The sequence below is a fragment of the Eubalaena glacialis genome, chromosome 3 (assembly GCF_028564815.1).
Source record: "Eubalaena glacialis isolate mEubGla1 chromosome 3, mEubGla1.1.hap2.+ XY, whole genome shotgun sequence".
Classification (NCBI taxonomy): domain Eukaryota; kingdom Metazoa; phylum Chordata; class Mammalia; order Artiodactyla; family Balaenidae; genus Eubalaena; species Eubalaena glacialis.
Window position 1 is genome coordinate 190,665,183 of NC_083718.1, and position 26,955 is coordinate 190,692,137.

The following is a 26,955-nucleotide window of genomic DNA, read 5'->3' on the forward strand; positions in this document are numbered from 1 at the left end:
GCACAGACTTTTCTGTCTACCGCCAAACACAGGAAGGACCTTTCTTCACCTGCAGGGTGTCCCAGCTGTTCGGGGGCCCCGCAGGCTGGCTTCCTCGGCAGCTTGGTCTTGCTGGGGCAGGAAGGGGCACACCAGCTGTCCGGGCAGGAAACAAATGGGCGTCATCCCTCCCGGAAGGCTTTGGGAAGGTGGAAGCAGGCACAGCAGTGGGGTCTGCTCAGAAGACCCTGCGTTGGTGTTACCCACCCCGTTGGAAGAGTCTGTGTCGAGGGATAGTATCGATTTCTGGAGACGGGACTTTATCTCATCTTTTTTTTGAAGTGTAGCCTCTTACAGATATTTCAGCAGCAGCAGTGCTGCGTGGGTGAGGGATGCCCCCAGAGACTTGGTGCTCTGGGAAGATGAATGGGGAACACTGGAGGAAAGGCCAGCACACCTTTTGGTGCTGTGTCTCCGGGGCCGGGTCGGGACTGAGGGCTGGCAGGAGTCCCAGGGTGAGGTCTAGGGATGCACGTCTGTGGCGTCTCTGTCCAGTTCCGAGTCTCCACCTACCGTTGTGTCTAATGAAGTCGAAATTTAAACTTTTGAGAAGTTGCATAATAAATTACTAAAATATTGTCAGTGCCTGTTTACAAACTTGAGAATGAAAGTCAGATGGGTGACTGTCTCCTAACCGAGGGTCATACCAACCCTGGGGGCTTATAGGCAGGAGGTGTTCACTGGCTGCTCGGGAGTCAGGGCAGGGCCTCGCTGGGGACACTGGTGTCCCCAGGGAGTAGTGTCATGACCCACTAGCAGAGTGGCTAATTAATCCTTGAAAGCCTTCCCCCCTCATGGACTGGAGCGTCTTGAGACCACAGTTTTCCTTAGAGAAATCCCACCTAAGGTGATGGCAGTGGGAAGCCTTCGGGGACCACGCGAACATCAGGGCACTGTCGCCACTGCTGGGCCCTTTGGCCGTGGGAATCGATCGGTCCCGTGGCCTAATCTCTCTCCTTTGTGATTCCAGAGCCGAACACGGTCAGCTACAGCCAGTCCAGCTTGATCCACCTGGTGGGGCCTTCCGACTGCACCCTGCACGGCTTTGTGCACGGAGGTAAGGACCAGTGACTCTCGCTGTCCCCTTCCTGCTCCTGGTTCCTTGTTAATCCCCCCAGGAGGCCATGCTGCCATCTGACCCAGTTTAGGCTCTTGTGTTTAATGAAGTGTAAATTTAAACTTTTAAGAGGTTGCATAATAAATTGCTGAAATACTGTCAGCGCCTGTTTTCAAAAGTGGGAATGAAAGTCAGATGGGTGACTGTCCTAAGGGAGGGTCACACGCAGCCCTGGGAGCTCATGGCCACGAGATGTTTAGTGGCTGCCCGTGGGTCAGGGCAGGGCCTTTTGGGGGACAGTGAAGTCACCAGGGAGTGACAGTGTGACCCGCTAAGAAAGAGGGCTTAATTCAGCACGTTTTTGCCTCTGGCGTTTGCATGTGTTTCTTCCTTTAATCAGATTCCACCTCAGACAATACAGGCCTTGAAGTTCCCAGCTTGGGAACCATGGCTGGAACACAAGAGGACTTAGCTGCAGGCTCACAGAGGGACACTTTTTACTTTAACAGTGTGTAGTTATTTTTTTGTGTGATTTAGGGAAAATATAAGTAGCACATCAAACCCATAATTTAATGGAGATTATCATCTCAGATGAGATCAAAGTAAACCTTAAAAAACAAGTCGGTTTAAAGAAAAACATAAGGGGAAATGTTGCTAAGTGGTGTAGCTGTTAGCAGAAGTTGTGTCGGTGGTGTGTGGGTGGTGGAGTCTGGGCACCGCTCCTCCGGGGGTACCGAGCAATTCATCGTCCCCCAGGCATGACTGGCACTTGCACATGCCGTTCATCTGCACTCTTCATTTCCAGTGGCCTGGAATGCCAAGTTCGCCTTTCTTCTCCACTCTTGAAAACTCCTATTCATCCTTCAAAACCCAGTTCCAGTGGTACCACTCTGTGCAGGATTACATTGATACTTCTACCAGGGGATGCCTCAGGAGCAGGGTTCAGTCTTATTCTTTGTGTTGGCTCCAGGGTTTCACACAGAGCCAGAGAGGTGCTTTGCAGAAGCTTGTTCCGTGAACAAGAGGCACAGGTCAGGCTTGGGTTGAAAAGCTTGGGATGAGGGGCCCTGGACCTGTCAGAATCAGAGAATGAGCCCTGATTTGAGATATATTTTTCAAGTTTGTTTCTTTTTTTAACTAATCCTCTTCTGTGTATTTCTTTTTTCAATTTCATAATTATTTTCCTCTTTCAACTAAATGCTGCTCGTGATGCCCTTAGATATGATTAACTTAGTCCTACCTAAGGGAAGCTCTACTTTACAACAAAGGGTGCTTTCCAGCCCCGTGAATGTTGTGACAATCAGGGTATCTTTCTTCTCTGAGAGCAGCCGTGGCCTTACCAGCCTTCTTGTTCTTCGCCAGCCCTTGCCAGCCAAAGGCCGGGCTTCTGTAACTGCTAAGAACTGTCTTTGAGCCTCATAGAGCTCCGCTCTACCTGAAATTTGTGAAACTCTATGCTAGAATTTTTGCTTATTTCATCCAGATGTTGGAAGTTCACTAAATGTGGCATTTCCATCATCACTGTCTCCTTGGCAGAAAGTTTATACTCTTCAGTCCGATCTTTCCTCACATGCTGAGAGGCGTCCGTGAAATGCAGGAAGCGAGGGAATTGTTGGAATCCCCTGGAAACCTACAGCACATCGTGCTCATTTACGGAGCCTGTGCGGCTGCATTTAAAACAAACGCGTTTTTTAATGTGTGTTAAAGAAGTGTTTACAATGGCTTTACAATATTTAGTGCCTATTTTAGTAGGGGTTTTGTGCTCATGATTTTAAAACCATGCCTAATAATTTTACGAAACCTAATCACTTCTTATAGTGCCTCATAACTCACCAGGCGCGAAGGAGCAAAATAAATACCGTACTGAAAACACTGAGGGCTGTGATTTTATCGTATTTTCCTATAGAGAGCATACTGTCGGCAAGAATGGTGTCTAAGCCATTTGAATGAACGTCTCCTGTAAACTGTAATTCAGTAGATGCCAATCGCAGGAGGAAACGGTGCACTGAGATGGATGCTAATTTGGCTTTTATTCAGTAATTCTGCACTGCGTATGGGTCTTTGGAAACCTCCTCCCGTCCTATTTTCTGTGATTTTCACACATTGGATAGTCTTCATCTTGAGGACTGGCTCCTACCCTGCCACTTAAAAGAACACACACAATACAGATCTTGGCAACGCCGAACTGGTGAGAGATGTAGTGGGAAGGGTTGGAAATCACAGAGGGAATCCAGGACTCCTGTCAGACGCTGGGTCTTCCCTCCTTTCCTGGCTGCAGGGACACAGCCTCCGATAATTCATCGAGGGGATAGAAAGGATGCAGGGAGTGAGCAGAGGACGCTCGTTTTGCTGTGTGGGAAGGCGGGCTGGCTGCTTCTCCGTGGTTCTGAATTTCAGGGCCTCTGTGCAGAAGCGCTGGCCGGGCTTTTGGCTTCTGCCTTCTGAGTCATGCATGAATCCATGTGCAGTCCTCTCTTTCTCCTCTTGGTAGTTCTGGGATCTCAGCCCAGAAAAGGCCGTTCCCCCTCCGCTGTCCCCTCCCCCATGGCCGGCTGAAAGGGGTGACCCAGCAGCTATCTGCGGGGGTGTTTATGTTCTTGCCACAGTCAAGACCTTTTTATAAACTCACCCGGACACCCATCCTTGATAAAAACACCCGGACTAGGAATTGATTTTACTTCCCGGACATGATAAAAGCCCTAAAGTGAGCATCTTACTCAGAGGGGAGCTCGGAGGATCTTCCCCTGAGGTTAGGAGTAAGGCAAGGGACCCCAGTTAACGTTGTTTTGGGGATTTTAGCCACTGCAGTAAAACAGGAGGAAAAAAATAAAGGCATAGGAAGTGGCAGAAAAGAAGTAAAGCTATCTGGCTTTGCAGATGGTGCCGTAACATACCTGGAGAACCCAAGAGATTCAGTGATAAAAATAACTCAAATAATTAAAAATTCAGTAAGGTAGCAGCACATAAAATGAATGATAATAAAAAAGGCTTGCCTGAAATAGAAAAACCGCTTTTCATTGTTTTTGCTTGCAGGTCTGTTTGTTTTCTAAGGTGTGTTTTGTGTCGGTGAATTTTAACTCGGATCATGAAACATGACTTTTTCATAATTTGATGAAAAGGGGGCGTTGGTTTTGTGTCTGCGCCTTTGATTCATCTTCTTGAAGATGGCGTTCCCTTCTCCCGTGTTGGTTCCTGAGATGTCCTGTGCTCTGATTTCTTTCCTGGGGGACTCTCCTCGCCTGGCCCTCCGTCGGCTGTTTCCACGTGGGTTTCCCAGCCCGAGGGGGAGTGTTGCTGCCACAACTGGCCGGATGTGAAAGGAAGCGTGCTCCCCAAAGCCGGGACCGCTGTGCTCTGCCAAGTCCCATCTGGCCGTGAGGGCCGGATCAGAGAGGGGAGACCCCGGAGATGGGGGCACCACAGCTCTGCCCGCGGCGTGTGTGGCTCTCAGCCGTGGGCCCCTGCCGCCTCGCGGCTCACGGCTCCCTGCGCTCACCCTGTGACTTTCTTTCCCTCAACGTGCCTCTTGCTCTCCTGCCTCGGTGTCTTTGTTCACCCTGTTCTTCCCACCTGGCGCCGTCTGCCTGCCCATCCCAAATCCCGCGCCCTCCTGGTGCTCCCTGAGCCCCTCCCTCCCAGGCAGCTGCACGCCCTTCGCCAGCCGCCACGCCATGGCCTCTCTCGTCCTGCCCCCCCGTGCTGGTTGTGGTTTTCTCAGGCACTCGTCTCCTGGAGGTCCCCATCTCCCTTGCCGGTCTCCCATGGTGCTCTGCAGAGAAGGAGCTTGGTGAACGGCCACTGAGTGAATGAAAGAAATCTTTTGGAAAGACTGTTTGAGTTGACGCTGCCCGGTGGCCACGTCCTGAGCCATTGGCAGCTTTTCTCTGTTAGAATCACAGGCCGTAAATCCAACTGGGCACGTGGCTCCCATGTCCTCAGACTGAGCTGCCGGGTTGGGCCCACTCGTAGGGCAGGCTCTGCCCCGTGCTTCACAGTGCCCTGTGGTGCCCACGCTCCTGCAGGGGACGCGTGTCCGTCTGCCTGACCCCCCCTCCCCACCCCCAGCCCCGGCGCTTTCTGCTCGGCGCCCTGGGGTGTCTGCACTCCATCCCTCCCGTCCCCCGAGTCCAGTGCCTCTCAAGGTCCTCCCTGGAGCCGGCTCCAAGGTCCTCCCTGGAGCCGGCTCCAACTCGTGCCTCCCGTCAAGCTCATTTCTGACCTGCCGTTGCCAAAGCCGGCGGGCGGGTCTGGCCCTCACAGTACATCCGGCTCCCCTCCACCCTGCCACCTCCTTCCCAAGGCCCAGGATCGCCCTCCCCTGCTTTCCTCCGCCCGCTGCCACCCCTTCAGTCCCTGTGCTGTTCTGCCTTCCTTCCTGTCCTGCCTGGCGTCGGGTACCCGGGGCCCCATCCTCGCCCCTGCACTCCCTCCCCCCGGGACTCCTCTGTCTCACGCCAGCCTAGGCCAGTGGCTCCTGACTCTAGCTGCTTCTTCGGGACGGGCCTCTCCGACTTGATGTCAGGCACGGAGCCCCTCTGCTCCCCCTGTGGTGGCGGCCAGGCCGCCCTTCTGGTTGTCGAGCCAGAATCCCTGCGGTCCTCCGGGACTCGGTCTCTCTTCAAGGCTCTCTGTCTCATCTGTCAGCCAGTCCTTCGGGCTCTACGTTCAAAACATCAGAACCTGAGTTCTCGCCACCTCCACCGTCACCTCCAGGACATGCGCGTTACCGTGGAAATGGCCTCACACCTGGTCCGAGTTCCGTGACCAGGAGCAACCCAGCAGCCTCACGGGTCCACTCAGAGCCGAAGGCAGGTCAAGCCGGGCCTGCTCAGCCCCCTCGGTGGCTCCTGTCTGACTCCAAGTAGAAGCCCAACCTTCCGTTCGTGCCGCTTCTCCGCTCGCAAGGCCTCCGGGACCTGTCTACCCACACGCCTCCCTCTCCACCGTGTCAGCTCCCGGGCTCTGCTCCTCGGGTTCCCGGGACACGGCGGGGGCGGCGGGGGCACTTCCACCTGCGGGCTTTGCACCTGCCCTTCCCTCTGCCTGGGTTGTGGTCCCCAAACAGCTGCGCAGATACCTCTCTCTGTCTTCACGTCTCTGGAGAAAAGGAGAGGACTTTCCTGACCACCCCGTGTAAAACGGCCCCCACCCCGGCCTGCTCGCTCCCTGGGCCTGGACGGATCCCTTCCCTGCGGTGTAGACGGGCCACGTGCTGAGTGAAGGGGCCAGAGAGAGTGAAGATGAGAGAGAGAAGACGGTCCCTGAGTGGGCAGAGGGGCCCCAGAACTGACGGGGGCAACAGCAGGTCAGCCCCCCAGCCCCCCAGAGGACGCGTGATGACGGCCCCTGACTTGGTGAGCGTCCGGCAGCCCCTCCCGTGTGCCAGCCCCATGTGGGGCTCAGGGACGCAGTCACTGCCCCACCTGAGACGTCCAGAGACAGAACTGCTCCTGTAACACGTCCTGCACACGAGCGTCGAACCACCGAGGGGACACGCACGGCTGCCCCAGGATCCCGAGGCCAGGGGACCTCGCGGGACCTGAAGGAAGAGGGGGAGGCAGAAACGGCAGCCCCGGGGTGGCAGGGGGCACGCGGGCCGAGAGGAGCCCCGGCCAAGCGAAGGAGGTCTGGGAGGCGAGACGAGGCGAGGCGTGCGACCCTTGCACAGACGCTCGTGTCTGCTCGGGTTTCGTGGGGCGGTTATGAAAAAGGGGTCCTCTGCACCTGGAAGAGGAACCGATTTCACGGAAAAATGCAGAAGGAGGCACAGATGCTCCTCTCCAGCTCTGTGACCTCGTTTCGTTGGAGCCCCTGCTGCGTGCTGGAGTGGGTGTCAAACCTGTGGCCGGGGAGGAAGCAAGGATGCCAGGAAGGCGTGTTTCCTCCTTCTGAGGAGCTTCTGGTCTCATGGGGTCAAGAGGTGAGGGCGTGAAGGCCGGTCTGGGCCCCCGTTTCTTCATCGTGAGGCTGAGTTGTGTCAGGCGATGGCTCCCGTTCCTTCCAGTTCTCACTTTGCAAGAATCCTTGTTTCTGAAAACACCATTCTCTGCCGCCCAGGCTCCAGAGAGCAGCGTGCTGTCCATCTGGACGGAAGGGCGGGAGCTGGGGTCTGGTTACAGCCCTGAAACCCCAGGCGCTGTGAGCTGCCCGTGAGCTTCCTGCCTCCCCGCTCAAAGGACCTGCTGACACCCATCCCGGAACTGGTTTCCTCTTGCCCGCGCTGGTCCCTTGAGCAGCTGGGGACATGTGTGGTTCCCGATCCCTCTCCTTCCTGAACTGCAAAGCATCTCGCTTGAGAAACCCAGTCAGCTCTACAGCCTGCGCACGTCCTTCCCTACGAATGGACCGGTGCCTGGGGTTTTGGTGCCCCGTTAATCAGCTTTTGCTTCCCCTTTGGTTGCGATCATTAGGGGCACACAAGGCAGATGTCCCCTAACGGTGTCTTTCCTGTTCAACGTCAGGAGCATGAATTCTTCCGTGTTAGCCTTCACCCCTGCCTGCAGCCTGGACTCCTGGGAGGAAACTGACACCCTCCAGAGTGGTTATGGGCCGTCAAAGGCGTGACCTTGCCTCGTGTGGACTCCGGCGAGGCCACCACGTCCCACTGGGAGGGGCTCGTGCGTAACCACTGCCACCTTTCCCTCTTCTCCATGCCATTTGGGGCAGGAACACGCGTGCCCTACTTCCCCTGTTGCCTGTTCAAAACAGGGAAGGCATTGATTCTCAAACAGCAGTAAGCAAACTTAATTGTGACCTTCTCCAGTTCCCTGACACAGAAGTAAGACGTGGCCTCATGGCCGGGCAGCCCTTCCCCCGGCTCCCTGGGCCTGCGCTGCCCCGGGGCGGGGGGAGCCGCATCCAGCTGTGCCTGAGGCCTCCACCAGATCCCACCGTTGACATTTGTCATTAGAAACCAATCGTCTTCACTCACTGTGCATTAATTTCCAAAAACAACCTTTATTAGCTACCTTAATTAATATTCCTCTGCCCTTGGTCCCGGTTCCCAGAGACCTGCAAGTACATTTGGAACCTGAAGGGGGAGAAGCCAGACAGTCTCGGGAGGCTGTTGCCTAACTGGCTCTTAGAATAACTCCCGCTGTACTTTCCAAACGGTGGGCTAGTTAAAATAAGATGAACTTACTATCGTTTTCTTAATATAGGAGGCTGGCACCTACACTCCTTCAGCTGGGATTAAATATAGAAATGGGGGCATCACGAATCGCCCCCCACAGCGCAGTCGGTGGCGCCGGGCTCCGAGCTGCCGACGGCTGCTTTGGGTTTGCAGCAGGCGTGACCCAGTCAGCCAGACAGGCCGGGAAAAGAAAATTCAGCCTCTATTTTCAAGCCAGTCAACATGTTGTCAGTACTTTAAAAACAAAAACAAAAGCAAACCTGTAAGCAGTTGGGTGTTAGATTCCAAAATATCTCTTGTACCCGATGTTTATCTGGCATGTTAGTGGCCAAGCAAGTCTTACTTTTTTTCCTTCCCATAATTCCTGAAATGAACGCAGTATCCAAGGGCAGCAAATCCTACAGTTTTGTTGTCATCTTTTAAATGGCGAATCTCGGGTAATAAGAGCAGCTCACGACAGACTAATTTGCCAAAGTCCTTTCCCCATCGTCAGCGGCACCTGTCGTATCTAAATGGGAAGGAATTGATGAGGTTTTTCAGTGGGAACCTGGAAAGAGGCATTTTTGAGAAAACTCGGATACTTGATATTTTTAATTAAAGCGTAAAAAAGTGAAGGGGAGAAGGTGACTTCCAGTGTCAAAGAGGGCTGGTGGCTCCCTCTGGCAGGACAGGGGGCCTGGCTGGGCAAAGTTAGAGGAAGGGCAGTTGCAAACCAGGCAGCTGGGTTTCTGGTTGTTTTTGTTTTTAAACAAAATTTACTTTTCTCAGTGGACACATTGATGGTAATGTCTTGTGTCTACAATCATAGATAAGGGTATTTTGTGATAACAGTCTTTCTTTACAAATGTCATAACGGGATGAGATTATGTGGATTTTATTGTCTGTTTTCTGCAAGGGCCATTTTCCCTTAGCAACAGAGAACAAGAATGTCTCAGCCCAGACCCATGCAGCGATGGGTCCAGGGTTGTTCCTCACCGGGAAGAGGAAAGAGGGCTCGTAATCAACATTTTATTATACAGGCAGACCTTGTTTTATTGAGCTTCACTTTATTGCGCTTCACAGATTTTTTTTTTTTTTTTTTAACAAATTGAAGGCTTGTGGCAGCTCTGCATTGAGCAACTCTGTCCAGCACCCAGTTTCCAGCAGGATTTGCTCCCTTCATGTCTCCGTGTCACATTTTGGTAATTCTTGGAATATTTCAAATTTTTTCATTATTCTTCTATTTGTTATGGTGATCCGTGATCAGTGAGTTTGGTTGCAACAGTTGCTGTTGCAAAAGATTACAACTCACTGAAAGCCCAGATGATGGTTAGCATTGTTTAGCAATACATTCTTTTTATTTAAGGTATGTACATTGCTTTTTTAGACATAATGCTATTGCACACTTAATAGACTACAGTGTAGTATAAACATAACTTTTATATGCACTGGGAAACCAAAAAATTCGTTTGACAAACTCTTTTTTTTTTTTTTTAAACTACATGCATTTTAATTTTTTTTTTAAAATTAATTAATTAATTTATTTATTTATGGCTGTGTTGGGTCTTCGTTTCTGTGCCAGGGCTTTCTCCAGTTGGGGCAAGCGGGGGCCACTCTTCATCGCAGTGCGCGGGCCTCTCACTGTCGCGGCCTCTCTTGTTGCGGAGCACCAGCTCCAGACGCGCAGGCTCAGTAGTTGTGGCTCACGGGCCCAGTTGCTCCGCGGCATGTGGGATCTTCCCAGACCAGGGCTCGAACCCGTGTCCCCTGCATTGGCAGGCAGATTCTCAACCACTGCGCCACCAGGGAAGCCCTGACCAACTCTATTTCTAAATTCCCTGTATTGCAGGGGTCTGGAACCGAGCTCGCAATGTCTCCGAGGTGCCTGTAATCTCGGTTTTACGAGATCAGTTCCCTTCCCGCTAAGTAGCCGCCAGAGTCCACTCTGCACACAGGACCCCAGAGGGCCCGGTTATGCTTCACGCTTCTCCGTCGCGTTTGTGAGAACAGACTCGGGGCCGCCGGGAGCCGCGGGCACAGGTTTCTGCTTCCAGCGCTGACCCCGTGCTACCCGCACGCAAAGCGGGTGGCCGGGAGCCCTGCCTGTAGAAGGCCAAACACTTGAGTTCTGCACAAGTCTAAGTTTTTCCCCCAGAAAGTTTTTCCGTGTAGTGAGCCCTAAAATCTACCTTGCTGTCACTTCCCACTGACCCCACCGTGGTCCCCGGGAGGTGGAGATAACGGAGGTGGGCGGAGATGGTCCAGGTGAGGCCCGTCTGCAGCTCCTCTCCTTGTGGAGCAGGCCTCCTGTCCCTCAGTGCTGGGATTCCTCCTCAGCCTCGTCACCCGCTGCCCGTATATCACTGTCCCAGTACCTGGGATCGACCCCGATTTGGGGTATCATCTGATAGTAGACTCGCGTGGTGGGGTCATGTCTGCCCCCTGACCTGGGCGCTGGGAGGCCAGGGCCTCAGTCCAGGAGCCGTCACTGTAACCACTTGTTTCCTATGGGTCTCAGCCAATCGCAGTTCTCTCCCTGGTCTCCCAGCTCAGATTTGTGTGCTGGCTCTTGGGGTCGGCAGGGGGCTGTCTCTTCAAGTGTGAGATGAATAGTGATTTTGTCATCGAACACGTCCCCTAGCAGCTCACCTGGCTTTTCCTGGCCTCACCTGGACTAACTGTGATTGTTACCCAAGTTTGGGCCCTGTGACTCGCTATTGGAGCTGCTTCCTGGGGTCGATTCAGCATTCCTTTGGTCCCTGATTCACTTACTCACTTGCAGCCCTTTCTGAGCGCTGTGTGTCAGGTTCTGAATTGGTCAGGACACGGGGACAATAAGGCGTGTCCCCACCCTGTGCCAGCTTCCGTGTCACGTGATGTGGTGGCCTGGGGGTGCCACACCGGACTGATGGGGCATGTGGCACCAGGAGCTCAGCCAGCTGCTCACGTTCCCCCACCCCACCCCCTGTGCCCTGGGCTCAGAGCCCATCCTGGCTAGCACACGCTTTGGATCCTGCAGTATATTTCGTAACAGTGAAGTCCCTCGTGGAACCTCTACCCGCATTTTAAAAATTTTTTTTATTTTTTATTTTTTATTTTTGGCTGTGTTGGGTCTTGGTTGCGGTGCGTGGGCTTCTCATTGTGGTGGCTTCTCTTGTTGCAGAGCACAGGCTCTAGGCGCTCGGGCTTCAGTAGTTGTGGCACGTGGGCTCTAGGCACTCGGGCTTCAGTAGTTGTGGCACGCAGGCTCAGCACTTGTGGCGCACGGGCTCAGTTGCTCTGCAGCATGTGGGATCTTCCTGGACCGGCGATCGAACCCGGGTCCTCTGCGTTGCCAGGCGGATTCTTAACCACTGCACCACGAGGGAAGTCCCTGCATTTTGGATAAATGGGGCAAAACGCTGGTTGAAGGAGCTGATTATTACTTGTTCCATTTAGTCTTCCATTCTTAGCTTCTGCTTTTCAGGACCTACAAATAAGGGATTAATTGTAGGTACTTTCTGTGTTCTAAACATTAATCCCAATATAAATTCTTTCTTTCCGACCTCCAAGCCACCCCTCCCCGATGACACCGCCCAGTGACTTGGGAGCTCTGGGTCTGGGACCCCCACCCTGCACACACGGATGTCGCTGCCACCGCCACCTCTCAGCAGGACCTTGAGCTCTCTTCTCCACTGTCCTGTCTTAGTCTCAGTACCATGGGATCTGGGTCGAGAGGCGGCCTGGTCTCTGGTGGCCTGTGGTCAGGGGCTGGTCCCCACCTCTGCCCGAGGGCGTGAGCCACGGACACGTGCCTCTCTGTGCCTCTACTTCCTGCTTTGTAAAATGGAGACAATAAGGGCCCCTCCCCGTCTGAGGCTGCTGTCCAGGGAGAGCCAGCACTCATTCATTTGTTCGTTCATTCATTTGTTCTTACACTGAGTATGTGCTAAGAGCCTACCATGGGGCCGGCCCCGGGGGGCATCAGTGAACAAGGACAGTGTCCTTCCAGCCCGAGGGGCTCTGAGCCACGCGCTGGAGCGTTGCCTGTGCCTGGACCTCCGTAAACGCCCGCTGTTTTTCGTCTAGTTCTCTGCTCCCACCACCATCCTGCGCCAGACTCCAGTGTCGCCTTTCTTTGTTTTTCTCTCGAAAAAAACCTCTGGCTATCTCTGTCTCATCTGTTCCCAGAAGGACCCTGATGTGGCTGAGTTCGCTGGTGTCTCCATCGAAAAACAGGACAGCCGCACGTAATACACATTCCGTCATAAATTTCTAACATCCTCTGGTTAAAATGCCCGCAAACCCCCCTCCTCCGTGACACACGCATACAGTTTCTACCAGAATCCCCTCTGTCTCTTCATCCTTCTTGCATTCAACTGTTTCAAGACTCTGGATCGGCCTTTTCTTAATGTAATAAATTATCGTATTTGCAGCTGTGTTTTATGGCAAATGCAGCCGACCCCAGACACTGAATGAGCTTTGTTGGTCACTTATCGCACTTGGAGTAAGTCTACGGGAAACACCTTCTGAATTCAAGCCTCCAGCTCACGCCGAGTCCTTTCTAGAGTGGGACCACTTGTCCAGCTGCTCTAATGACGTGAATTTTATGAGGCAGGTCAGCCTAGGAGCACTCAGTCTGGGCTCTCTCACTCCCTGTAGGAAACAAACACACACGCACGTGCACACACACGCAGGCGCAAACACGCACACTGACCCACGGCCTCATCCGCAGGCGGTGTGTGTCGCCCTTGCCCCACGTGTTTCCTGGTGTTCTGAGACATTTCCCTTGTCTTTCTTCTTCTGTTGATATTTATCCTCTAGACCACAGCTCTCTACCCAAAGCCCCGAATTAAATCGGGGTGGAGTTCAGCGACGCCCACTAGCCCCTGAGTCTCTGAGCTGTAGCTGCTGGGCTCCTCCTGTTTGCTCCTCTAAGTCACCTGCGTGTCACTGCTGCCACCTCTTCTGATTTGCAGATGCAGCACCCAAAGCTCGGAGGATGATCTGCCCGCTCAGGGTCCCCAGCCAGGCGGGGGCAGGGGGCACTCAGGCCCAGGCCGTCCCAGCTCTGAACCACCATGTGGGAGGGACAGTGCCCTCCCCTGCCAGGTGACCTGTATGCTGGCCTGTGTTTTCACCTCCGTGGAGCCCCAGGCCGGTGAGGGACTTGGCTGCTAAGCCGGCACTTGCCCCGCCTTCATCAAGGCCCCTCCCTCACTGTGGGTAGAAAGGCCAGGAAGGACTCATGCTGGGCTTAGGCATGGCTTCCCGGGTCCATTTCCAATATGACTTAAAATAACCCACCAGAGGCTTCTCGCAAAGCCAGGTGTTACCCCTTGTCTCAGACCTTGAGCGCCAAGCTGCTTGAAGCCCGGAGCCTCCCTGCCCTGCCAGCCGCCCAGGGTTAAAACCTGGCACCGGTGGTTCTGTTTTCTGCCGAAGAGCCTTTCCCCAGCCTCTCATTTACACTCTCTTTAGAATTGGACCTTGTGTGACTTTGAGCCTCCGTTGAGCAGAATGACGCAGTATCTTTGAAAACGCTTTGAGAGTGGCAGGTGCCAGCTAACTCTGCCCCATTGTCTCCATGCTTTACCATCATCATCAGGATCTTGCATGAGAAAAGTCATGGTAATAGAAGCATAATTTTAAAATCAACAACCCTAATGTTTTTTTAAAAAAACTTTTTTATTATGGACATGCTCAAATATACACAAAAGTAGAGAGAAGAGTATACCAAACCCCAAGGTATGCCCCTCCCAGACAGAGGGCCCCTCCCTGACTCCCATGTTCCTTGTAAGTAGTGTCTTCTGCTGTAGTATCTGTACGAGGCCTCTGGTCCATTACTGAAGGGGCTTCTGTCCTGTTTTTAGTTTATTGTATTTTGTTTCCCCTTCACAGTAAAGAGAGTTTTAATTAATCACCAATGTTTAAAAATTGGTAGATTCCTCATAAGCTCGTAGGTTCCAGGCTTCTCCTGAAATATCGTTAGTCTGGTCGTCCTGGGCCCTTGTTCCTGGGGGTGAGGGACAGTAGGAGGGGCCGAGCAGCAGCTGTCCTGTAGAAGGGTCCCCGCCAGCTCTCCTCGCTGTCAGCTGTCCGGCGTCACCTGCCTGGCACTGAAGTCCACGAGCCCCACCTGAAACATGACTCCCTGAGAGCCAGGGTTTTATGAGCCTGCCTCTCTCTGCATTTTTAGAAATCATTCTGTATCCTTGGGTGAATGTATATAACTTTTTTTTTTTTTTGGCTGTGTTGGGTCTTCGTTACGGTGCGCAGGCTTCTCATTGCGGTGGCTTTTCTTGTTGCGGAGCACGGGCTCTAGGCGCGCGGGCTTCCATAGTTGTGGCTCGCGGGCTCTAGAGCGCAGGCTCAGTAGTTGTGGCGCACGGGCTTAGTTGCTCCGCGGCATGTGGGATCTTCCCGGACCAGGGCTCGAACCCGTGTCCCCTGCATTGGCAGGCGGATTCTTAACCACTGTGCCACCAGGGAAGTCCCCATGACTTTAAGATTTCTGATAGTTATCAGGTAGATCAATATCATTTTGCTGCTTTTATAGGTCAAAAGCGGTTGAATATTGGCCATTTCATGTAGTTTGACCTAATAAAAGATATGGTTTAAGGTTTTAAATATGAGATAAGAAGAAGAATATTGTGTTGCCCTTGGTGGGGCAGGAACGGGGGGTGGGGCGTTAGCAGCAGGTATGCCGTCCTGATCCCGTCAGTTAAGGGGGCGCGAGCAGAAGAAAGCGTCTACGGCCTGAGGTTTTAGACACCTTGGCCCGACAGTGCTCTTCCGGTCAGCCCACGTGTCTAGTTTTGTTTGTTTTCTTATGTAACAGCTTTATTGAGATGTAATTCACATGCCGTACAGCTCACCCATTACAAGTCATTGATTTTTAGTGTATTCAGAGTTACACAACCGTCACCACAATCAATGTTAGAACATTTTCATCACCCCAAAGAGAAGCTGCATAACCACATTAGCAGCCGTTCCCCACTTCTCCCGAATCCCCTATCCCTAGGCAGCCATTAATCTACTTTCTCTATCTGTGGATTTGCCTATTCTGGATATTTCACATAAGTGGAATCCTCCAATATGTGGTCTTTTGTGTCTGGCTTCTTTTACTCGGCGTAATGTTGTTAAGGTTCATCCATGTTGTAGCCTGTGTCAGTACTTTGTTTCTTTTTACTGCTAAACAATATTCCATTGTATGGCTACGCCATATTTTCCTTGTGCATTTATGGCTTGCTGCACATTTGGGTTGCTTCCATTCTGGGCTATTATGAGTAATGCTCTCGTGGGATCAAAAACTCGTGTACAAGTCTTTGCGTGAACCCATGCTTTTATTTCTCTCCGGTGTACACCTAGGAGTGGAATTGCTGGGTCACGTAGCAGCTCTGTGTTTAGCCTTTCGAGACCCTCCCAACTGTTTCCAAAGCGGTTGCACCATTTCCATCCCCAGCAGCCGTGTAGAGGGTTCCGATTTCTCCACATTCTCACCGGCGCTTGGCATCTGGCTTTCTGATTGCGGCCATCCTGGTGGAGAGTGTGACGAAGCTTTCCTGGCAGGATAGGATGCCTGTAGAGGTTAGGAGAACGGTCGTCACTTTGTCAGTGGCCTAAAACCTCAGCCACAGTCATCTTCCAAAGCTCTCAAGGAAGCCAGGTTTGCGGCCCTGCAGGTGGGAACGGGGGCATTGTTTCCCATAACTTGTTTCCAGGACGGGCAGTAGGCTACCCTTCCCCATGCCTAACCTGCCGCCTGCCCTTCTCTGCAGGGGTCACCATGAAGCTCATGGACGAGGTGGCCGGGATCGTGGCCGCACGTCACTGCAAGACCAACATAGTCACGGCTTCTGTGGACGCCATTAACTTTTACGACAAGATCCGAAAAGGTAAGAGAACTCCGCCGACAAAGAGGGGCGCTGCCTCGGCTGCTTGGGTCCTGTGTACAGTTTGCTTTTTCACCCTGCCTGTCCCGGGCCCTGGCCTCTGCCCATCTGCCAGGACACAGGAGCCAGAGCCTCGAGTCTGCCTTTGGTGATGCATCTGTGAAGTTACGGTTTGCCGGTTTGACTTTTCAGTCTGGTAAATTCTGTAACTCAGATGTGATTGGGGCCTTTATCCTGCTGAAGAGCAGCATAAACTTGTTCTCTTAAACTGCCCCAGGCACAGAGCCCTGCGAAGACCCTACGCGCATGGTAGCTGCGACCACTGCCACCAGATCCCGTGGTGAAACGTAACCTCTCTGGAGGGGGCACAGGTCACCCGTGCCGTACGCAGTGGCGGGGGCAGAGCAGAGAAGCCCCCGGCCCTCTCCTCGGCCAGCCTGCCTGCACCATCCAGGGCAGCGCTGGTGTTGGTGGTTTTCCCGACACCGAGGTCCAGTCCCAGCCCCGCCCAGAAACAAGACGGTTCCCATGCTTGTTTCACATTAATGCTCATCTGAAGAGGTACAGGGACTGTCCCCTCCTGGCACGTGGTGATTTCTGTCTGTCGTGTCTTCTGAGATGAGGCCATGCGCCCCCGGAAAGCAGCCCTTCACCGTGGGGTCGGGGATGTCCGGGCTGCGAGAGCCTCACTGGTTCTGAAGGAGCCTCACCAGGGAGGCAGCCGTTGGAAAAGCTGAGTCAGACCCGTCCCCGGGCCGTGGGGGGGACAGAGGAGAAGGAAGGGAGGCTGACTCCTTGCCCCCGGCCTCGAGGGGCGCCGCTGAGCGGAGCAGTGCTGGGTCCAGACCCACAGAGGCCTCCTCCGGGCTCCGAGGCCCCGGCCTGGTCCCAGCCCGGCCGCGCGCTCTCTCCTGCAGACACGCCTGTCAGTTGAACGCCTGAGCGCTGGGGACAGAGCGTCCTGAGATCGGAAGGGTGAAGGGGTGCTTCCCCTTCCTGGCCTAACTGAGAGCACGTCAGTCTGACCCACACTGGATTTGGGGTGCTTTTAGGGGAAGGGTGGTCTGCAGCACTGCTTTCCTCTGCTTTGCAGAATCCCTTCTCAGCTAGGAGGCGATTGCCTCAGACACAGAGCACAGTGTCATTTTAGGATTTGCCCAGAACAAGTGGATCTTGTCTGTCTTGGCTGGTCCTCCCCGGGCCTTGGTGCTGTGTGTGGTGGTGGTGGTGGGGACGTTTGGGAAAGGAAGACTCCTGTCGTGCCACGATTCCTGGCCTCTCCTTTTCTGGAACTGCTCCCTGGGTAAATTACTGTGATCACAGCTCCACTGTTAAACATGACTTCAAAACCCACTGTGCAAAACGCGCTTACGTTCCACAGAGCTCACTTGTTCAGTGTCTCCCGGGTGCCCTTTGAGCACCGCCAGCTAAGAAACAAAGTGGGCCTTCCTCGAGAGCCCGCCAGACTCCTCAAGGTCAGCCCTGTTGGCAAAGGTGCTTTGCAGTTGAGGGAAGCTCCCAAAGAATGAAGGTCGACCTTCGTTAGAAAAAAGGAGCCGATGAAAGAGCCCTCACCCCCGACACTTCACCCTCAGTCCCTCGTGTGACCAGAATTACCTTTCAAAGAGGTCAAGGAGGGGCTGCGTTGGTTCATTTTGGGTGGAGACAGTGAACCCCGGCTGGAGGAGAGCGCTTTTTCTAGGGGTACGTTGAGGGGCCTGGGGGACGTCAGGGCTACGTGGGTGCAGAGAAGACTTTGTTTCTAAAATGTTACTCGTATTCCAAAGCACAGAAAGGGACCCCCATTTTCACCAGCCGTACTTCCTGGCGGAACATTCCACCGTGGATGGAGTGAGAGTGCGGGGCGGGCTGGGGGCTCGCCGGCTACCCCCTGTGGCGTGGAGCCCTCCGCAGGCCCCCCATGCGCCTCGTGCCATCACAGCCTTGACCTTGGGCCTGTGCGGCCCGGGGCCCCAGAGCTGGGCCTCCTGGCCTGGGGTGCCCCCCAGGGAGCAGAGAGATTGCTTCTGTTTTCTCAGGTCACATCTTGTTTTGTGTATAGAGGAATTTGGGCCAAACTGAAATAACAGTTATGGAGTCCCCTGGGGCCGTTGGACAATGTCACACCTTATTTGTTGTTTTCCAGGGAGTGTCCCCGCTCCTCCGCTCTCCGCCCTGCGCTGTGGCTCCAGCGAGGAGCCCGGCTGGGCGCTGCCAGGCCAAGGTCGCTGTTCGGCTGCCTCACACACAATGTCACATGCCGTGTTTCATGCCAAGGGGCAGCGGCCCCTGTTCCCCCGTGCTGTACTCTCCTTTCTGGGGAAGCGCAGGGCGAGGCCGGCTGTGCCTGGGGTGACCCCGTGGGCTCTGGGTTCTTGGCACTGGGCATTGGAAGTGTGTCAGACACCCGGTGAAGGGGTGGGGTTGATATTCCCGGTGGCTCTGCTTTGATTTTCTGATGCCAGTCTGCTGAGATGGCTGTGAGCCCGCGGGGCTCTCCGGGGCTCGGCCTGCGAGCTGGGCCAGTCCCTGGCCTCGTGGTTCTGCTCCAGCACAAAGGGGCCGAGAGGTGAGGACGCGGGGCAGTGAGAGTGTGTGTGGGTGTCCCCGGGCGGCACAGCCGCGACCACAACCTGGGGGCTCGAAGCACAGCAGTGTGTTCCCTCCCGGTTCTGGAGGCCAGGTGTCCGCGCCCTCCAGAGGCTCCGGGGAGGATGCCTCCTGCGTCCCTGGGCTGTGGCCCATCCTCCGTCTCCCTCCCGGGGCCGCATCCCGCCTCTCTTCTCTTCCTCTGTGACTTATGAGGATGCTTACAGAGGATCTAGGGCCCACCTGGGTGATCCAGGAGGCTCTCGTGCCAGGTCCTTAGTGACACCTGCAGAGACGCTTTTTCCGAGTAAGGTCACCTTCTCGGGTGCTGAATGGGCTGATCTTTTGGGGGCCGCCGTCAACTCACTACAGATGCTTTCTTTTCTTACAGTTTAATTCTTGTAGACACAAGCTCACTTTCTCTTCTGCACAACTGTAGGTGGGTAAAGTCTCTTCTGTGCCCCAAACCGCCCTTTCCCTGTCCCGTTGCCCACATGGATGTGGGTCCTGCCCTGGTGAGAGCCAGCGGTCAGGTCAGCACCAGCCCAGAGGAGGAGCAGCTCTGAGGGGTCCAGAGGGAGGTGCCCCAGTTCTGAGACAGGCAGTTGCACAGCTGGACGGGGGGCACCCCTGGGACCTGACTCCAGAGAACAGCCCCCCTAGGGCAAAATCGAGAGGCCATGTGCTCCCGGCATGGGGACACTGAAGAGGGACCAGTGGCTTTCCTCCAGGTGGCAGAAGAAGGAGCCGAGAAGCAAATGTTTAGTGATGACAGGAAAGCACAATGGCGTGGACCAAGGGGTCACACTTCTTCTTCTGGGGGTGTAGAATTAACTTGTCCCTAGGTCGAGGGTAAAACTTAGCACAAGGACTATTTTTTAAGTCATGTTATTTTCATGGAAAAGGTGCCAGCAGGTGGTCCTGGGCACACGCAGGTGACTGAGCAGGTGGGCACCCTGGGATGCGGCCATCGTGCAGCAGCTGTCCATGCCAGCGCCCGGCCTCATCGGGCAGTGCCCACCCGTCCTGTTGGGGAAATCCTTGAATGTCACCCTGGTCACATCCCACCTCTAGACACACAGCCGGGGGTCCCCTCCTTTCCCCCCACCACCACTCATGAGCAGCCTCCTCCTGGTCCTCCCGGGAGGGGTGCCCCCCACCCCCTAAGGCTGCTGTGACACAGTGGGGGAAAGCCCAGAAGTTACTATGCGTTGCCAGCCGCACATGCCGTCCGTATGAGTTTCCCATCACTGTTGTTTGAATTTTCACAAACCAGTGATTTAAAAACAAAAAGCATTCTTTTATGGTTCCCAAGGTCAGGTGTCTCAAAGAGGTCCACAGGCTGTGATCCTTCTGGAGGCTCTAGGGGAGGGTCTGTTTCCTTGCTTTTCCAGCTTCTAGCAGCGCCTGCATTCGTTGACTTGGGGCCCCTTCCTCCAGCCTCTGCTTCCATCACCCCATCTCCTTCCCCTTGCTCTGACCTCCTGCCTCCTTCTTATAAGGACCCTTGAGGTGACAGGGGGCCTGCCCGGATAATCCGGGATCCTCTCCCCATCTCCAGGTCCTTAACTTAATCCCATCTGCAAAGTCCCTTTTGCCATGTGAAGTAAGGTATTCACAGGTCCCCTGGGTTAGGGTGTGGGCATCTTTGGGGGCCATTATTCTGATGACCATAGGTGGTATCTTAGCAGATGGGGTATGACTTTATGACTTACCCATTTCAGCATATTTCATTAGAAAAACAGCTGGAATGGAGAGGAAGCCAAGCCCTTGGGTTGACCAGCTTCTTCAGGTCTAAGGCAGGAAATGCTTTGCTCTATCTCCGTTCAGCCTCTGGAGAAACTCCTCACTCAGAAGGACAGTGCTTTGTATGCTTTCAGCCAAATGCCAGCCTGGCTGTGGCCTCACCTGTCACTCGGGTGGGGTGTCTGTCAGGAAGCCATGCCTGCAGCTTAGCAGCCTGAAAACATAGCCCCAGAAGGTCGGAAGATGACTTTGAATTTCAGCCACGAAGGGTGTGCGCTGAGAGGGGGGCCTACCGCACCCACACTTACGACACGGTGGGGGCAGCCCGCAGGGGCGGGGACTGTGCCCTCTCACAGGGTGGCAGGTTTGCTGTTACCACTCAGATTCCTCTAGGACGCTGTCACTGCCGGCCTGGACCATGGCAGGCCCACCTCTCTTACACCCTCGCCCCCGCCCCCAGACCAGCCCATATCCACGGTCTTTAACGCTGGTGACCTGTCCTTCTGATCACGGCCTCGATGGCTGCCCGTGACACACCAGGCTCAGCCCAGCCCCTCCGCCGGCACTGGAAGTCCGCCAGGACTCGCCCCCCTTCCCGCCAGGGGCCAGCAGGTTTGGGGACCTCGGCAGTTGTGCACAGAATCAAACTCAAGCCGGGCAGTTGAGGTGAAAGAGGAGCGCTTTGTCCACGAGCCGGGATTGTGTGGGATCCCAGCATCACAGGCCCTGTGACCCATCAGAAGATGGGTAACGGCGTGAGGCCGTCTGCCTCACTGGTCCGCAGCCAACAGTGTTCTGAGCACCCTGTGCTGGCGGGGGGGTGGGGGGGAAGGGGGGCCCCAGGTGCCCGCCTTATAACGGGGCTGCCAGCATCACTCAGGGCAAGCTGATGAAGCCCAAAGACCTGAACTTACTTCCACTTGCTCCATTTCTGAACTGTTTTTTAACTGAGATGCTAAAATGCTAAGAAAAGTTAAAAGGGGAAAATAGTTGCCTTTGATATAGTGGTTTTGGAGGCCTTGGGTAGGAAAACCTAAAGCTGACCTAGTCCTCTTGTGGAGAACTAATCTCCCCAGACTATCAGGGTAGGAAGGGAGGAATCTCTAGAAGATGCTTTGGGTGTGTCATGTCAGAAATACCAAAGTTAGGTCCCCACGGTGAGCCACAGCCACCCCCCACCTCTGCAGGAGACCCTCCAACACTAGCAGAAAGATAGACAAGATGAAAAGGCAGAGGGCTATATACCAGATGAAGGAACAAGGTAAAACCCCAGGAAAACAACTAAATGAAGTGGAGATAGGCAACCTTCCAGAAAAAGAATTCAGAATAATGATAGTGAAGATGATCCAGGACCTCAGAAAAGGAATGGAGGCAAAGATCGAGAAGATGCAAGAAATGTTTAACAAAGACCTAGAAGAATTAAAGAACAAACAAACAGAGATGAACAATACAATAACTGAAATGAAAACTACACTAGAAGGAATCAATAGCAGAATAACTGAGGCAGAAGAACGGATAAGTGACCTGGAAGACAGAATAGTGGAATTCACTGCTGCGGAACAGACTAAAGAAAAAAGAATGAAAAGAAATGAAGACAGTCTAAGAGACCTCTGGGACAACATTAAATGCAACAACATTCGCATTATAGGGGTCCCAGAAGGAGAAGAGAGAGAGAAAGGACCAGAGAAAATATGTGAAGAGATTATAGTTGAAAACTTCCCTAACATGGGAAAGGAAATAGCCACCCAAGTCCAGGAAGTGCAGCAAGTCCCATACAGGATAAACCCAAGGAGAAACACGCCAAGACACATAGTAATCAAATTGGCAAAAATTAAAGACAAAGAAAAATTTATTGAAAGCAGCAAGGGAAAAACGACAAATAACATACAAGGGAACTCCCATAAGGTTAACAGCTGACTTCTCAGCAGAAACTCTACAAGGCATAAGGGGGTGGCATGATATACTTAAAGTGATGAAAGGGAAGAACCTAAAACCAAGATTATTCTACCCGGCAAGGATCTCATTCAGATTCGATGGAGAAATCAAAAGCTTTACAGACAAGCAAAAGCTAAGAGAATTCAGCACCACCAAACCAACTCTACAACAAATGCTAAAGGAACTTCTCTAAGTGGGAAACACAAGAGAAGAAAAGGACCTACAAAAACAAACCCAAAACAATTAAGAAAATGGTCATAGGAACATACATATCGATAATTACCTTAAACGTGAATGGATTAAATGCTCCAACCAAAAGACACAGGCTTGCTGAATGGATACAAAAACAAGACCCATATATATGCTATCTACAAGAGACCCACTTCAGACCTAGGGACACATACAGACTGAAAGTGAGGGGATGGAAAAAGATATTCCATGCAAATGGAAATCAAAAGAAAGCTGGAGTAGCTATACTCATATCAGATAAAATAGACTTTAAAATAAAGAATGTTACAAGAGACAAGGAAGGACACTACATAATGATCAAGGGATCAATCCAAGAAGAAGATATAACAATTATAAATATATATGCACGCAACACAGGAGCACCTCAATACATAAGGCAACTGCTAACAGCTATAAAAGAGAAAATCGACAGTAACACGATAATAGTGGGGGGCTTTAACACCTCACTTACACCAATGGACAGATCATCCAAAATGAAAATAAATAAGGAAACAGAAGCTTTAAATGACACAATAGACCAGATAGATTTAATTGATATTTATAGGACATTCCATCCAAAAATAGCAGATTACACGTTCTTCTCAAGTGCGCATGGAACATTCTCCAGTATAGATCACATCTTGGGTCACAAATCAAGCCTCAGTAAATTTAAGAAAATTGAAATCATATCAAGCATCTTTTCTGACCACAACACTATGAGATTAGAAATGAATTACAGGGAAAAAAACGTGAAAAACACAAACACATGGAGGCTAAACAATACGTTACTAAATAACCAAGAGATCACTGAAGAAATCAAAGAGGAAATCAAAAAATACCTAGAGACAAATGACAATGAAAACACGACGATCCAAAACCTATGGGATGCAGAAAAAGCAGTTCTAAGAGGGAAGTTTATAGCTATAACAAGCCTACCTCAAGAAACAAGAAAAATCTCAAGTAAACAATCTAACCTTACACCTAAAGGAACTAGAGAAAGAAGAACAAAGAAAACCCACAATTAGCAGAAGGAAAGAAATCATAAAGATCAGAGCAGAAATAAATGAAATAGAAACAAAGAAAACAATAGCAAAGATCAATAAAACTCAAAGCTGGTTCTTTGAGAAGATAAACAAAATTGATAAACCATTAACCAGACTCATCAAGAAAAAGAGGGAGAGGACTCAAGTCAATAAAATTAGAAATGAAAAAGGAGAAGTTACAACAGACACCGCAGGAATACAAAGCATCCTAAGAGTCTACTACAAGCAACTCTATGCCAATAAAATGGACAACCTGGAAGAAATGGACAAATTCTTAGAAAGGTATAACCTTCCAAGACTGAACCAGGAAGAAACAGAAAATGTGAACAGACCAATCACAAGTAATGAAATTGAAACTGTGATTAAAAATCTTCCAACAAACAAAAGTCCAGGACCAGATGGCTTCACAGGTGAATTCTATCAAACATTTAGAGAAGAGCTAACACCCATCCTTCTCAAACTCTTCCAAAAAATTGCAGAGGAAGGAACACTCCCAAGCTCATTCTATGAGGCCACCATCACCCTGATACCAAAACCAGATAAAGATACTACAAAAAAAAAGAAAATTACAGACCAATATTACTGATGAATATAGATGCAAAAATCCTCAACAAAATACTAGCAAACAGAATCCAACAACACATTAAAAGGATCATACACCACGATCAAGTGGGATTTATCCCAGGGATGCAAGGATTCTTCAATGTATGGAAATCAATCAATGTGATACACCATATTAACACATTGAAGAATAAAAATCATATGATTATCTCAATAGATGCAGAAAAAGCTTTTGACAAAATTCAACACCATTTATGATAAAAACTCTCCAGAAAGTGGGCATAGAGGGAACCCACCTCAACACAATAAAGGTCATATACGACAAACCCACAGCAAAGATCATTCTCAATGGTGAAAAACTGAAAGCATTTCCTCTAAGATCAGGAACGAGACAAGGATGTCCACTCTCACCACTATTATTCAACATAGTTTTGCAAGTCCTAGCCACGACAGTCAGAGAAGGAAAAGAAATAAAAGGAATACAAATTGGAAAAGAAGAAGTAAAACTGTCACTGTTTGCAGATGACATGATACTATACATAGAGAATCCTAAAAATGCCACCAGAAAACTACTAGAGCTAATCAATGAATTTGGTAAAGTTGCAGGATACAAAATTAATGCACAGAAATCTCTTGCATTCCTATACACTAATGATGACAAATCTGAAAGAGAAATTATGGAAACACTCCCATTTACCATTGCAACAAAAAGAATAAAATACCTAGGAATAAACCTTCCTAGGGAGACAAAAAACCTGTATGCAGAAAACTATAAGACACTGATGAAAGAAATTAAAGATGATACCAACAGATGGAGAGATATACCATGTTCTTGGATTGGAAGAATCAATATTGTGAAAATGACTATACTACCCAAAGCAATCTACAGATTCAATGCAATCCCTATCAAATTACCAATGGCATTTTTTACGGAACTAGAACAAATCATCTTAAAATTGGTATGGAGACACAAAAGACCCCGAATAGCCAAAGCCGTCTTGAGGGAAAAAAACGGAGCTGGAGGAATCAGACTCCCTGACTTCAGACTATACTACAGAGCTACAGTAATCAAGACAATATGGTACTGGCACAAAAACAGAAACATAGATCAATGGAACAAGATAGAAAGTCCAGAGATAAACCCACGCACCTATGGTCAACTAATCTATGACAAAGGAGACAAAGATATACAATGGAGAAAAGACAGTCTCTTCAATAAGTGGTGCTGGGAAAACTGGACAGCTACATGTAAAAGAATGAAATTAGAACACTCCCTAACACCATACACAAAAATAAACTCAAAATGGATTCGAGACCTAAATGTAAGACTGGACACTATAAAACTCTTAGAGGAAAACATAGGAAGAACACTCTTTGACATAAATCACAGCAAGATCTTTTTTGATCCACCTCCTAGAGTAATGTAAATAAAAACAAAAATAAACGGGACCTAATGAAACTTCAAAGCTTTTGCACAGCAAAGGAAACCATAAACAAGACGAAAAGACAACCCTCAGAATGGGAGAAAACATTTGCAAATGAATCAACAGACAAAGGATTAATCTCCAAAATATATAAACAGCTCCTGCAGCTCAATATTAAAGAAACAAACAACCCAATCCAAAAATGGGCAGAAGACCTAAATAGACATTTCTCCAAAGAAGAGATACAGATGGCCAAGAAGCACATGAAAAGCTGCTCAACATTGCTAATTATTAGAGAAATGCAAATCAAAACTACAGTGAGGTATCACCTCACACCAGTCAGAATGGCCATCATCAAAAAATCTACAAACAACAAATGCTGGAGAGGGTGTGGAGAAAAGGGAACCCTCTTGCACTGTTGGTGGGAATGTAAATTGATACAGCCACTATGGAGAACAGTATGGAGGTTCCTTAAAAAACTAAAAATAGAATTACCATATGGTCCAGCAATCCCACTACTGGGCATATACCCAGAGAAAACCATAATTCAAAAAGACACATGCACCCCAATGTTCATTGCAGCACTGTTTACAGTAGCCAGGTCATGGAGGCAACCTAAATGCCCATCGACAGACGAATGGATAAAGAAGATGTGGTACATATATACAATGGAATATTACTCAGCCATAAAAAGGAACGAAATTGAGCCATTTGTTGAGACATGGATGGATCTAGAGACTGTCATACAGAGTGAAGTAAGTCAGAAAGAGAAAAACAAATATCGTATATTAACGCATGTATGTGAAACCTAGAAAAATGGTACAGATGAGCCGGTTTGCAGGGCAGAAGTTGAGACACAGATGTAGAGAACAAACGTATGGGCACCAAGGGGGGAAAACCGCGGTGGGGTGGAGATGGTAGTGTGCTGAATTGGGCGATTGGGATTGACATGTATACACTGATATGTATAAAATTGATGACTAATAAGAACCTGCAGGGGCTTCCCTGGTGGCGCAGTTGTTAAGAATCCGCCTGCCAATGCAGGGGACAAGGGTTCAAGCCCTGGTCCGGGAAGTTCCCATATGCCACGGAGCAATGAAGCCCGTGCGCCACAACTACTGAGCCTGCACTCTAGAGCCCGCGAGCCACAACTAGGGATGCCCGCGTGCCTAGAGCCCGTGCTCCGCAACAAGAGAAGCCACCGCAATGAGAAGGCCACGCACCACAACGAAGAGTACCCCCCCTCGCCACAACTAGAGAAAGCACGCACGCAGCAAGGAAGACCCAACGCAGCCAAAAATAAATAAATAAAATAAATAAAATAAATAAATAAATAAATTTGAAAAAT

General features: G+C 51.1%; 1 protein-coding gene across 1 annotated transcript in view; it reads left to right on the forward strand.

Moving 5' to 3' along the window:
* ACOT7 (acyl-CoA thioesterase 7) overlaps window positions 1-26,955 on the forward strand; it is a 92,950-nt gene that overhangs the window by 42,186 nt on the left and 23,809 nt on the right. Inside the window, exons 6-7 of the mRNA XM_061187152.1 lie at window positions 1,010-1,096; window positions 15,968-16,084. Coding sequence (XP_061043135.1) covers window positions 1,010-1,096; window positions 15,968-16,084 — 204 coding nt within the window. The remainder of the gene's footprint in view (window positions 1-1,009; window positions 1,097-15,967; window positions 16,085-26,955) is intronic.